Source organism: Gorilla gorilla, chromosome 15 (genome assembly GCF_029281585.2).
Source record: "Gorilla gorilla gorilla isolate KB3781 chromosome 15, NHGRI_mGorGor1-v2.1_pri, whole genome shotgun sequence".
In the NCBI taxonomy this organism is placed as follows: Eukaryota; Metazoa; Chordata; class Mammalia; order Primates; family Hominidae; genus Gorilla; species Gorilla gorilla.
Genome location: NC_073239.2, coordinates 91,385,622 through 91,398,341, shown reverse-complemented (window position 1 = coordinate 91,398,341; position 12,720 = coordinate 91,385,622). Strand labels below are relative to the sequence as shown.

Here is a 12,720-nt window from a genome sequence, read left to right as displayed (position 1 = left end):
CTCTACAAAAAATACAGTACAAAAATTAGCTGGATGTGGTGGTATGCGCCTGTCGTTCCAGCTACTCGGGAGGCTGAGGCATGAGAATTGTTTGAACCTGGGAGGCGGAGACTGCAGTGAGCTGAGATCACACCCCTGCACTCCAGCCTGGGTGGCAAAACGAGACTCTGTCTCAAAAAATAGATAAATAAATAAATAAACATTAGCTCTTAATATTATGATCATTGTTACATGCCACTTATTGGACAAAGTGGTTTGCAATTTGATCTTATTCATTTAACAACACCATCTGGTTGTTACTATCATTATCCTCATTTTACAAATGAGGAAACTGAGGCACAGGGAGAGGAATCCCACTGAATACATAGCAGCTCTTTTGTTGTTGTTTTATCTGGAGAGAGTATTTGAAGATCTCTGCCCAGCCCCTCTGCTCCATCAGGCCTCCGTGGGGCGGGCACTTGGTCATCTCCTCCAACCCTGCAGATATCAATGAGTGCTTGACCCTGGGCCTGTGCAAGGACGCGGAGTGTGTGAATACCAGGGGCAGCTACCTGTGCACATGCAGACCTGGCCTCATGCTGGATCCATCGCGGAGCCGCTGTGTGTGTGAGTGCTGGCAGGGATGGGGTGGGGGTGGACAGTGGGAGACAAGATGGGACACTTCAGGTCCACAGGCCAGGCCCAGGGCAGCAATTTTCCCCAGACCTGATCACGCCATGCTCAGGGCCTGTGTCGGCTATTCAACCTGGAGTTGGGCCCAATGTGAAAAACCTGATCAGCCCATCCTGCTGGAACAGAGATGGTTACTACTTCACTTTTTACACTAGGCATTTTTTCCACGCCTTTGCAGTTTGGAATTCGTCTTTTCTATTTCTTATTTTTTTTCCTTTCTAATCATTTCTGTTCCATGTGTAGCCTCGTTTTCTTTGGTGGCGGGAGGTGGTGGGGGTGGCCTCTGCTGTGATGTCTGGCTGAGCCTTGGCTGCTGAGTGACCTTTCCAGAAGGGCTGTCCATAGCGTTCATGGAGCTGCTGCCCGACCCGAGGGCCTTTCCACAATCCTGTGGCCCCTTGTGGTTCTGAAGTTTCTCCTCATCTGTGAACACATAGTGGGCATTAGCATTGTGTCCAGGTATGTACATGCATGTATGCCAGGCAGCCCTGTTTCCAGAGACCTCTGTGGTTTCCAGGGTGAGAGGCCCAGACTGGCAGCAGCCCCCAATGGCAGAACTGACACCACAGCCCAGATAGGGCTTTCCCTGGGCCGGAAGGCCTGACCAGAGCTGAATAAAACCAGTCCCAAATGGCCTCTGGGAGGCAGCAGCCGAGGTTGGATGGGCCACGCCCAGCTCAGCAGAGCTCCCTGCAACCGGCCAAGCCCTCAGTCTGCAAACTTTCTGGTACTGGGTTTGGGAGGGCCATGGGGTTGGACAAGACTCCAGTGCCACCCAGAGACTGAACCCAGTGGCTCTAGAGAGAGAAGACAGCAAGAGCTATAGGAGGGGGGTGCCCAGAGAGTGAGGGGCCCAGAGTGGGGAGAACATGTCAGACCGCTCTCAAGAAACCTTCATGGTGGCAGTGGCAGGTGATCAAGGCCTTGAGAGGCTTACACCCCTCCTTCTACTCCACATCACTTAAGATCCCTTTACCAGAGAGGTGTGTTTGACATCCAACGTGACTTATTTATTAGTCCCAGAAAGAGACCCTTAATACAGGGAAGCAGAGATGGCTCTCGAGTGTCCTTTTTTCCCTCTCTGTCCCTGGTGTTACTCCCTCCAGCCTCCTACAGTGATTCACCTCCCTGTAAGTGGGAGGGGTGGCACGAAGTTTCTCTTCCCTTTGTTTCTGAGTTCTGCCTCATTCCCTCCCTGCCGCCTGACCAGGTCCAGTGGGGCAGTCTACAGGGCTGCCCCAGCCTCCTGATATTCCCACCTGGGTCATCTCCACCCTGGGGTTCAAAGGGACAGAGCCCTTCCTTACAGTGTCCCAATGGAAGTGGCTGCTAGAAGCAGAGATTGCACCTGGAGATCCAGGGCTCACAGACTGGCTGATGATTTACCTGTGGCAGGCACATGACCTTTAACAAGCCACTCTCACACACCTCACTCTATTTAATCTCCACGACAATACCACGAAGAAAGTTTATTAATCAGGAGTCTTTGGATTGCAAGTGACAGAAACCAAACTCAAACTGCCTTAAGCAAAAAAGAATTCGCTGGGGCTGGGCCCAGTGCCTCTCACCTGTAATCCAAGCACTTTGGGAGGCTGAGGCAGGCGGATCACTTGAGTTCAGGAGTTTAAAACCAGCCTAGGCAACATGGTGAGACCCTGTCTTTACAAAAAATTAAAAATTAGCTGGGAGTGGTGGTGCACACCTGTAGTCCCAGCTACTTGAGAGGCTGAAGTGGAAGGATGGCTTGAACCCCAGAGGCAAAGGTTGCAGTGAGCCGAGATCGTGCCACTATACTGCAGCCTGGGCAATAGACAAGACTCTTCTCAAGAAAAACCAAAAGCATTGGTTCACACAACTAGGAAGTGCAGACGTGGTATGGCCTCAGGCTGGCTGACCTAGGCAGCCACAGTGTCTGCAGGGCATGTCCTGCTCTTTCCTCTGTGTGAGTTTCATGGTTCCTTCAAAGGTGGTCGCCAGATGCTCTAGGCCTACACCCTCTCAGCCTTGCAAACTCAATAAAAAATGAGCCCCTTTTCCCCAATAACCCAGGAATAGTCTCAAAGCTGATTATCATTGGGCCTCCTTGGTTAGGTGCCCATCCCTGACCCAATCACTGTAACCAGGGGTATGGACCACAAGCCTTCAGCCAGAAAGGCATCAGCCTCCACTCCAGTCATATGGACCAAGGGTGGGAAAGGGTGGTTCCTGTAGGAGAACCAGAGTGATGATACGAGAATATGGTGCATAGACTCTGGGCAGGCAGAAATACAGGTGTCCCCTGCCATGGAATCATCATTCTCGTCTTCATTTTATACGTGAAGAAGCTAAGGCCCAGGGAGGTCTGTAGTTCATGGTGGAGCAGGGATTTGAACTTGTTCTGCTGCATCCTGGGCCGACCAGCACTTCCCCAGAATCATTCATTCCTAAACTTTGATTGATGTCCTCTTCAGCCCACTCTCCTCCTCTTAGAATCCAGTCAGCCCTCTACAGATTCCAGACTCTTCCAACCTGGCATGGCCTCCTCGTCTTCCATTGAGATAACATACAGAAACTATTCTTTAATATTTATTTTCAAAGTACAAGAAAGGAGATAAGGGTGGTGGCATTGCTATGACCTAAGCCCAGCATAGCTCAAACTCACAGTGACCCTCAGTATTTTGATTGGCTGGTTGATTCTGTGTTTGATTGGTTCATTGACCTAGCCATCCACGCATAGCTTCAACAAGCATTACTAAGCATTTGCATGCACCAGGCACTATGGAAGGTGCCTGGGTGACAGAGATGACCCAAGATAGGGTCCCTGTCCTCCGAGCTCCCCATCGGGCCTTAGCTCCTTACCTTGCCTCATCTTCCCAGGGAGGCTGTGGTCCTCAGGACATACTGCTGCCCGCTCAACCCTAGGGACATGTGGGGCCTTCAGTAAACACTTCTAAACTCAGCACTGGAGACAAGCAGCTGCATCCTCATTCCCTGCTCTCAGGTTCTCCACATGCAGGTGGGGAGTCACGAGTCTCATCAAGCACACAACATGGGCAGGTGCTGAAACATTCCACTACGCCTCTTCCTCCTAAAGTTCTTGTGAGCATTTGCAGGGCTCCAAACTTCCCAACTGAGATATGGGCCAGGCCAGTCTGAGTGCATGTGGCCAGCCACACCTCCATCCACTGCCCTCCCAGCTGTGCGTTCCCCTCCCACTGGCCACCTGCCCACCTCCATGTGCTGTGTCTGTTGCAGCGGACAAGGCAATCTCCATGCTGCAGGGACTGTGCTACCGGTCGCTGGGGCCTGGCACCTGCACCCTGCCTTTGGCCCAGCGGATCACCAAGCAGATATGCTGCTGCAGCCGCGTGGGCAAAGCATGGGGCAGCGAGTGTGAGAAATGCCCTCTGCCTGGCACAGGTAACCTCCTGTTCCCATCCCAGCTTTGACTGCCCAGGGGCTCAAGGCCAGTGACCATGTTGCCAGGCCTGGGTAGACTTCCCTCAATCTGGAAGACTGAAGTAGTCTTCCCTGCCTGCTCACGTGCTTATCCCAACCTGGGGCTCCCTCCCTCCTTGCTGCCACAATTGCCGTGTCTCCCAAAGGGAGGGAAAGGAAGGCCCTGGTTTCCTGCAGGAACAGCACCTCTCAGTTTGTCCTCTGGCTGTTGGCTTTGCAGAGGCCTTCAGAGAGATCTGCCCTGCCGGCCACGGCTACACCTACGCGAGCTCCGACATCCGCCTGTCCATGAGGAAAGCCGAAGAGGAGGAACTGGCAAGGCCCCCAAGGGAGCAAGGGCAGAGGAGCAGCGGGGCACTGCCCGGCCCAGCAGAGAGGCAGCCCCTCCGGGTCGTCACGGACACCTGGCTTGAGGCCGGGACCATCCCTGACAAGGGTATCTGAGCTGGGGGAGATGCCTGAGGGATTTTCCTCTCCCCTAAGTTTCCAGCACCTCAGAGAAGTGTGGGTGTTAATCCTGGGTCCCTGGGCATCCCATCTCTGTGGCATTAGGAAAGGGAGCTTGGAGCAGCAGCACCCAACCCTGGCAGCCTTCTCTCATGGCCTGGCCCCACCCACTTCCTCTTCCATATGGGGTCAAGAGGTGCCCACGCCCCAGGGAGTTGCTTGTGGAGGTGGGAAAGATCAGCCGCAGCCCCCACCCCAGCGATCAGGCCTCTCCATCTCCTGCCCTCTGGCCATGCAGCTTCTGGGGCCGGTGCTTGCTGCAGGCCTGAATAGCTGGCAGGTGGGTCCTGGGGGCCTGCATGCCAGACCCCTGGCCCGGCCTTGGAGTCAGAGTGCTAACTCCAGCTCAATGGCCTTGGACCCCAGAGGCACGGGGCTGGAGGGAGGCTGGGTATGAGGCTCTCCTTGCAAGTGCCCTGAAAACCATGGAGAAGTCATGCCCAGGTGACTGGTAACACTGAGTGCAGGAGGCCTGGAACATCATAGCGCCAGCAAACTATGTGATTGGTCAAATTGCTCCAGGAATCTGGAATAGACAGGGGAGTGAGGACAGAGCCCCAGTTGTTGTGGACACAGGACACCGGCCAAGCCAGGAGCAATTCTACTCCTTCCTCAAACTGTTCCCCTGGCCCAAAGCCCAGGGCAGGGGGCTGCATGACCCAGCCTGGCTGGGAGGCATGGGAGGGAGGAGGTAGCAGTGCAAGGAGGTGACTCCAGAATGGATGGGGTGGACAGGTCCGGGAACAGGTGGGACTCCTGTCACCCGAGGCCTTACAGGAAAGCAGGGCCTTCCGCTTACCAAGTGAGAGGCTTCACTAAGCTATCTTCAGGCCCTCCAGACCTGGGGTTCTGGAATTTTGTGGTGGCCAGTCCCTACAGGGGTGATGGGGCAGAGGCAGGTAAGAAGAGTCCACGCTTTCTGTGCTGCTGTCCCTGCTGGGGATGTGGTCTGGGGCGCAGACTGTGAAGCCGCCCAGGTGGCGGTGAGGGGAGAAGGCAGCCAGACCCTCCTCCCTGAGCTCACGCTGTTACCTTTCCCTTCCAGGTGACTCTCAGGCTGGCCAGGTGAGTGCATCCTCCCACTAGGGGGCCGGGCAAGCATGGCAGAGAGCAGGACCTGGTAGCAGCTCAGGCCCCAGGGCAGTGTCTCATGAGGGAGGAGGGGGAGAAAGATGGCATATCTGTTAGATTTTACTTGAAGAGATGACCAAGTGGGAGGATTGATCCAAAGACCCAGTTTTACCCTAAAGGAAGTGATAACAACAGCTCTTGTTTATGGAGCAGCCATTGTGCAAGCATTTTCCCATTTGGGATGGGCTGGGGCCCCTTCAGAAAGGAAGTAGGAAGATGTCCTGTTAGGCCTGGCTGTCACTCAAGCTTTAAGCACTGCAGACGAGGTGTGGAGCTGCTTCCAGTTCATTCTGGGTCTGGCACTTTCTGCACCGGTTTAGTTGAACCTCCAGGTCCCTCTGGGAGTGGTGTACAGGGAAGTGTGGGCACAGCTGTGAACAGCCTCAAACCACCTCACGGAGAAAGGTGCATCCAACTCCCTTCCCTGTGCCCAAGATTCCCCTGGGAAAACCTGGGTGTCGTCCCAGGAAAACATTCCAGAAGAGGGGATCTGCTTCTTCCCTCATCAGCCTCAGTCCCTACTCTGTCCCCTGCCCCTCCAGCCTGCACACCTGACTGTTAAATACAGTTTCTTCCGGGTGGCTTGTTCTGTCCCTGGGCCACCATAGGATGTCCCCCCAGGCCAAAGCTCTAACTCCGGTCCCCACAGATGCAGCCAGCCTCCAGGGCCTTTTTCACCCTCTGCCCACTCTTCTCCTGTTACATCCCCACCTCTCAGCAAATTCTGTCCACTGGCTATGTTGAGGGACACCAGGTATAACCTGCGGTCCCAGCTTCCCCACTCTGGCCCTGTGGCTCCAGGCACTTTAGTGAACCTCCAGAGCTTCTGTTACTGTGTTGAGATGCTAGGGTTATAGCTGACACCAAATTGCTGATTTTCTACCATGGACCCAACACTGGGCTGGCATAGTATGTACATCAGCTCATGTAATCATTTCAACCTCCCATCATAAGATAGTTGAGAAGGTTAATGAAGTGAGTGGGTATAAAGTGCCGGGCAGAATGCCCAGCATAGAGTAAGAACTCATCAATACCTGGAATGAATGAAAACATGAATGAGCTCCTGGTAGGAAGCCCGGAGGTGGGGGTCAGTGTGGTGGAAGGTGGCACATCACAGGGACGGCAGAGGAGCCAAAAGTGACCTTCTCCTGTTTCTGTGCAGGTCACGACCAGTGTCACCCATGCACCTGCCTGGGTCACAGGTGAGTCCCTCTTCCTGGCGGCTCCTAGGCAAAAGAGAAGGGAGGGAAAGAGCCCCTAATCAGGAGTGGAGTTACTATGCGTGAGCTGGTTCACGCTCACACACACATCAGAGGAGGGTGAGAAGGACGTGGCCTGTGAGTGCTGTTTCTGGGAGCTCTCTATACACCTAAGGTGCTGTGAAGTCAGCGAGAGACCCCATGATGCTTCACAGATAGTTTTCTAGCCACAGAACTCTTTGCAAATTTCATGGCACCACTTAGCACATAAATCAGAACAAAGAGACAGCACTAGCTGAAACAGGTGGTTGGCTGGGTCGCTAGACTCTTTCCCCCAAGAGGTCTTGTCCTGAAACCACTACTTGCCTGTCACTGGTGTTGGGTTCAGACATCGGAAGGCTGAGCTCATGCTTCTTGTAAAACGGTAGAAGACACTGATGCCTGTGTTGCAGACTCTCAAAGCAAATAAGATGTTGGTATTTGTGGCAGAGCTCTGTAAGCTGTGAAATGCTTTGTAAGCAGAAGCGAAAGAATGTTGAAGTGGGAATTAGGAAACCCAGGTGTCAGCTGTGCCTCCGACAAGCTGGCTGGCCTTGGACAAGTGACCATTTCTGCAAGCCTCAGTCTCCTGGCCCTGAAATGGAGGATTAGACTGGATGTGCTCCAACGCCTTTTAGAGCTCTCAGATTCTCTAAGTGGGGCCAGATCAACTTTCAGGAGACTGGAAGGCATGGGAGTGACCCACCCCAGGCTTCACCCTTCGTTCTTGGGAGTCTGAGCACCAGGGAAGAGGGAGGGGCCACGGCCAGCCAAGGGGCCACGACCAGCCAAGGGGCCACGACCCCACCTCTTCCCCTCTCTCCTCCACAGGGAATGCCACAACCCCACCAATGCCTGAACAGGGGATTCCAGAGTTACAGGAAGAACAAGTGACCCCCTCCACCGACGTGCTGGTGACCCTGAGCACCCCAGGTAGCTGCAGCCAGACCTTTGGGGCTCCCTGCACCCTGCCCTGTGAGCTGTGTCTGTCCAGAGCCAACTCCAGGGCAGGGGCATGAATGGAATGCCCCCTCACCTTTCCAACTAGGTAAAGTCTCCAGCAGGCTCCCAGCTGGGCTCTGCACCCCTGGCCTCATCTTACAAAGAACACAGGGTCCCTCTTGTGAAAACAAGAGCCCTGTCTGGACACTGCCCAAGCCCAGAAGGGGGAAGAGAAGGGACACCATGGGAGAGGGAAGCCAGGGGTCTTCCAGGAGAATCTGGGGGTCCCTCTCGAGGAAGGGGAGCATGGGGAGTGAGGGCCGCTGGGGTCCTGGCTCTTCCAGGCCACTCCCCTGAGTCAGCAGAGTGCCTGGCAGCGAGCAGAGTGCCTGGCAGCGAGCAGCTGCCTGCCCACGGGGAGGGCTGATTTTCGGGAAGGAACATAGTTCTATTTCTCAAGGTTGTTTAACCAAGCCTGCATTCCTCTCCCTCTGGTCAGCTACAGTGATGGGGGCGAGGGGCGGGTGTGGGGGCGATCCTGGCAAATCCACCTTGGTCTGGAATGTGCCCTCCTTAAAGGCTCATTGTCTGGGGACTTGGTGCAGGAGAAGCAAGGCGGGTGTTGTTGCTGCTGCTCCCTGTACACGTGTGTGCCCGCTCCTGGGGCTCCTGCTCTCTTAACCTTACGACTGGGTCCAGAGACCCAGTCACCTTGTGTTGGGGGTGAGGGTGGTCAGGGGGTTCTGGATTTCCTTCAGCAAAGGGAAAGCCCCTGCGCCTGGTGGAACAGTCCAGAGAGTGGGGAGTGGGGATCCAGCCTTCCCAGGTACACCCTGCTGACCTCTCCTGGGACCTCTCTCCTCTGGGCTCAAAGCGCTGCTCCAGGGAGCATCCCCTTCTGGCCTCTGCTCAGCAGGCAGAGTGTGCAGAGGAGTGCTGAATTTCTGACAAGGAAAATGGGCCTGGAGGAAGGGATGGGAAGCAGGGGGCAGGGGGCAGGGGGCAGGCCAAGCTCAGCAGCAGCTCTTGGCATGTGGATGAGTGTCCCCACCGCAACCACCAGCCTCAGCCTTTTGCCCTATCCCCCTTCTCCTCTGCCATCTGTAACCTCACCCCTCTGGGCAGACATTTAGGACCCAGCTGAGGGCCCCCACAACCCCCAAGGCTGACACAAACTTAGAGCCAGGCCCGGGGAGAGGGTAGCCTTGGGTGCACATTCAATTCAGTACAATCTGGCAGACTGTTAAGCCCCACTGTATACCCACGTACAGACCACTCCCCAACCCATTCCCTTGGGTCTTCAGCTTCTCCCAAGCTATGGGGGCAGGGCAGGGACCCCTGAGCATGTGGGCTTCAGGCAAAGACTTCAGGGTGGACACAAAGGCAAAAGCATCATTCATTCATTTATTCATTTGGCATGTTCTAAGTGCCAGGTACTTTTCTAGTATTAGGGATACCATTCAGAAAGCTAAAGTCTCTGCTGTCTACACAGCCTCAACCCCGAGTCCCAGTGAGTCTGCCTCCAAACTGTTTCTCAATTCTGCACCTGTCTCCCCACTTCTCACCCCATCACCACCACCCAAGGCAGACCCTCATTTAAATTATTTCAACAGGTTTTAAGGACCCACTATACCTCCCTTACCAGTTCATCCATCATCTCGTTGCCTGAGTGGCCTTTCTAGGACTGCTCTGACCCACCCCCACCTTTCACGAAATCCCTGTTACAGGCCAGTCTCAATGTGGCTTTCAAGGCTCTGCTCAGTTGACCCCAGTCCACCCCTCCCATTTTCCCCTGGCAGTTTTCCCCAAGCACCTAACTCACCAGGTCTGTCTGTCTGTCCAGGGAAAACTGGGCAGGAGTTGCAGGGAGGGATGGCACTGGGCACTGGGGAGGAGTCGGGCCCATTTTCGGGGTGGGGCTAGGATGGAGGGGTTTTGCTGGAAATTTGCTGGAAATATGGGTTACCCATTAGATCTTGGTGAGGGGGATGCCCTACTATGACCTCCATCCTGGGTAGGGCTCGGGGTGCTGGGCAGAGGTCCCCTAGGGTCTTATGCAAGGCCAAGCTGTGCATGGGTATGGGAGGGAGGGCCTGGCTAAGGTTGGCCTTCTGAGGCCCCTAGACCCTGGCCACTGACTGTCCCCACCCCGCTCCACTGCCTTTGTCCAGCACCCACCCTGCCATAACCTCCGTTTTGCTCTGTCTCCCACAGGCATTGACAGATGCGCTGCTGGAGCCACCAACGTCTGTGGCCCTGGAACCTGCGTGAACCTCCCAGATGGATACAGATGTGTCTGCAGCCCCGGCTACCGGCTGCACCCCAGCCAGGCCTACTGCACAGGTATTCACTTGGGTGCCCTGGGCTTACTTGGCGGCTGGGGTAGATGGGAGCAGGGGCTAGGAGGCCGAGTTGAGAGTCCAGGAAGAAGCAGAAGGTCCAAGCAGTGCTGGGTGGTTGATGAGTTTAGGAGGAGCACAGTCCCTGTGGACAAAGCTAACTTTAACCTTCAGGGGAAGACCAGTCTCGGTGAGCCCCATCCGATGAGTCTCCAGGACTCCAGGAGCACAGAAGCCAGCCCATTGCATGCATCGTGGCCTGTGCCTGGCAGCCCTCTTCTCTGAGATCAGCCCACCCCTCAAACTGGCCATTTTGCTGCCTGGAGAGCAGACCAAGGACTGCCCCAGTTGCAAATGTCTCCACCAGGGTCATCCGTGGGGGGAGGTCTGAGGCTAAGATAAATCATCAAGTGTGGACCTCATTCCTCCTCCCCCCAATATTTTCAAATAAGGGAGAAATATCCATTGTGGTTTCAAAGGAGAAAGGAATCATGAGGCTACTGGGGGAAGGAGTCGAGGGGCGGATAGGAGGGGCTGGCAGTCACCCCAGGCTTCTGGTGCCTGAGTGGGCCCACTGGGCTGACTTTATGGCTTCCAGCCTTAGAGATTTTCAGCCTCCTCCACTCCCTCACCCCTTCCTTGCCACACAGCACCATCCCCTGCCCAGCCCCTAGTGTGGGCAGGTTGCTGGTAGGTGCCCAAAGAACGGCACCGCTGGCCCCGCTGACCTCCCTCCCTGCCTCCTTCTGGTCAGATGACAACGAGTGTCTGAGGGACCCCTGCAAGGGAAAAGGGCGCTGCATCAACCGCGTGGGGTCCTACTCCTGCTTTTGCTACCCTGGCTACACTCTGGCCACCTCAGGGGCGACACAGGAGTGTCAAGGTAAGCCAAGCCCGCCCTTGCCCTTGGCCAGGCCCCACAGTCTTGAGGGGGTGCAAGAGGAACCAGGGGTTCACACCCCCAAACACCGTGCTGCAGAATGGGGAGTGGGCAGCTGAAGGAGTGAAGGAGGAGAGACCAGAACTCCAGCCTGGATCTGGGAGGAGGCTGATTCTATGCCAGTGGCAAGGAGGGGTAGAAATCCAAAAACCAGCAATCTCTGCAAACGCCCTAAGGAATTGTGGGTGGAACCAAGAGTGTCACAGGGTCAGGAGACATGGCTGGAGATGAGGATTATGCAGCAGGCCCCCAAACTCCGAGTGACAAGGAGCTGGTTTCATGTCAGGGAAGGAGGGAGACCCATAAGGATGCCAGGCTGGGACTACTGGCAGACCTGGGAGTAGGTGTGCCTTTGAACGAGGAGCACAGCTCCCCAGCAGCTTGGAGGCACTTGTAGGGCTTTGCACTTCCCTGGGAAGATGTGGCCCACTGCCAGGGGACCCTTGATAAATACGCTCCCAACTCAAACCCTTTAATGATGCAAAACACCCCACATACATTTTTTTCCACATACATTCTTATGATTAAGTTCACAAATAATATAATGCAGCACTTTCTAAGCAACACCTTAAGATTCATAATCCAGTTGTAAATCCTTCACCTCAAGAGGGACCCTGCCTGTGCTTGGGGCTCACATTGCTGGTTCTGGCCAGACCCCCAGGGAGGCCAGGGAAGCTGTGTACCCTCCTGCTGCCAGGATCCCCTCGGGTTCCAATCCCCCAAGGGTCCAGTCTACAGAAACCAAAGCCATCCAGGTCCAATCACTTGATTATGGAGGGAAGGGAAGTAGAAGGGGCAGACCTCCTAACTTAATGGAGGAGCGGGAGAATCACGGGTAGTGTTCATTATGCTCTCATGCGTTGGCACCACCTATGTGCCAGGCACTGTGCCAAGCTCTGAGGATGCTGAGATGAGTGAGGTGTGAATGGTGACACTGTAGGATCCAGATGAGGAGCAAGTTGTTCTGTATGAGATTATTCGGGTACTCGAGATGGAGCAGAATAAAAATAGCTGCCATTCATTCATTCATTCATTCATTCATTTATGATGGAGTCTCACTCTGTCACCCAGGCTGGAGTGCAGTGGCACAATCGCGGCTCACTGTAACCTCTGCCTCCTGGGTTCACGCCATTCTCCTGCCTCAGCCTCCTGAGTAGCTGGGACTACAGGTGCCCGCCACCATGCTCGGCTAATTTTTGTATTTTTAGTAGAGACAGGGTTTTACCATATTGGCCAGGCTGGTCTCGAACTCCTGACCTTGTGATCCACCCGCCTCGGCCTCCCAAAGTGCTGGGATTACAGGTGTGAGCCACCACACCTGACCAAGAATAGCTACCATTTAATGAGCACTTAATATATGCTGGCAATGTCCCAAGCATTTTGTTATATGAAGCTCATCATCCCAACTCCATGTTATGGAAATCCTTAGCCCCATTTAATAGTTTAGCAAACTGAGGCTCAGAGGTGAATTGAAATACCCAGGGGCCTCAAACCTAGTGGTGACAGAGCTAGA

General features: G+C 54.7%; 1 protein-coding gene across 1 annotated transcript in view; it reads left to right on the top strand.

Moving 5' to 3' along the window:
- LTBP2 (latent transforming growth factor beta binding protein 2) overlaps window positions 1–12,720 on the top strand; it is a 113,759-nt gene that overhangs the window by 78,773 nt on the left and 22,266 nt on the right. The window contains exons 10-17 of the mRNA XM_004055436.5: window positions 484–606; window positions 3,907–4,071; window positions 4,331–4,546; window positions 5,663–5,682; window positions 6,911–6,950; window positions 7,818–7,919; window positions 10,143–10,271; window positions 11,022–11,150. Of these exons, the coding sequence (XP_004055484.5) occupies window positions 484–606; window positions 3,907–4,071; window positions 4,331–4,546; window positions 5,663–5,682; window positions 6,911–6,950; window positions 7,818–7,919; window positions 10,143–10,271; window positions 11,022–11,150 (924 nt within the window). The remainder of the gene's footprint in view (window positions 1–483; window positions 607–3,906; window positions 4,072–4,330; window positions 4,547–5,662; window positions 5,683–6,910; window positions 6,951–7,817; window positions 7,920–10,142; window positions 10,272–11,021; window positions 11,151–12,720) is intronic.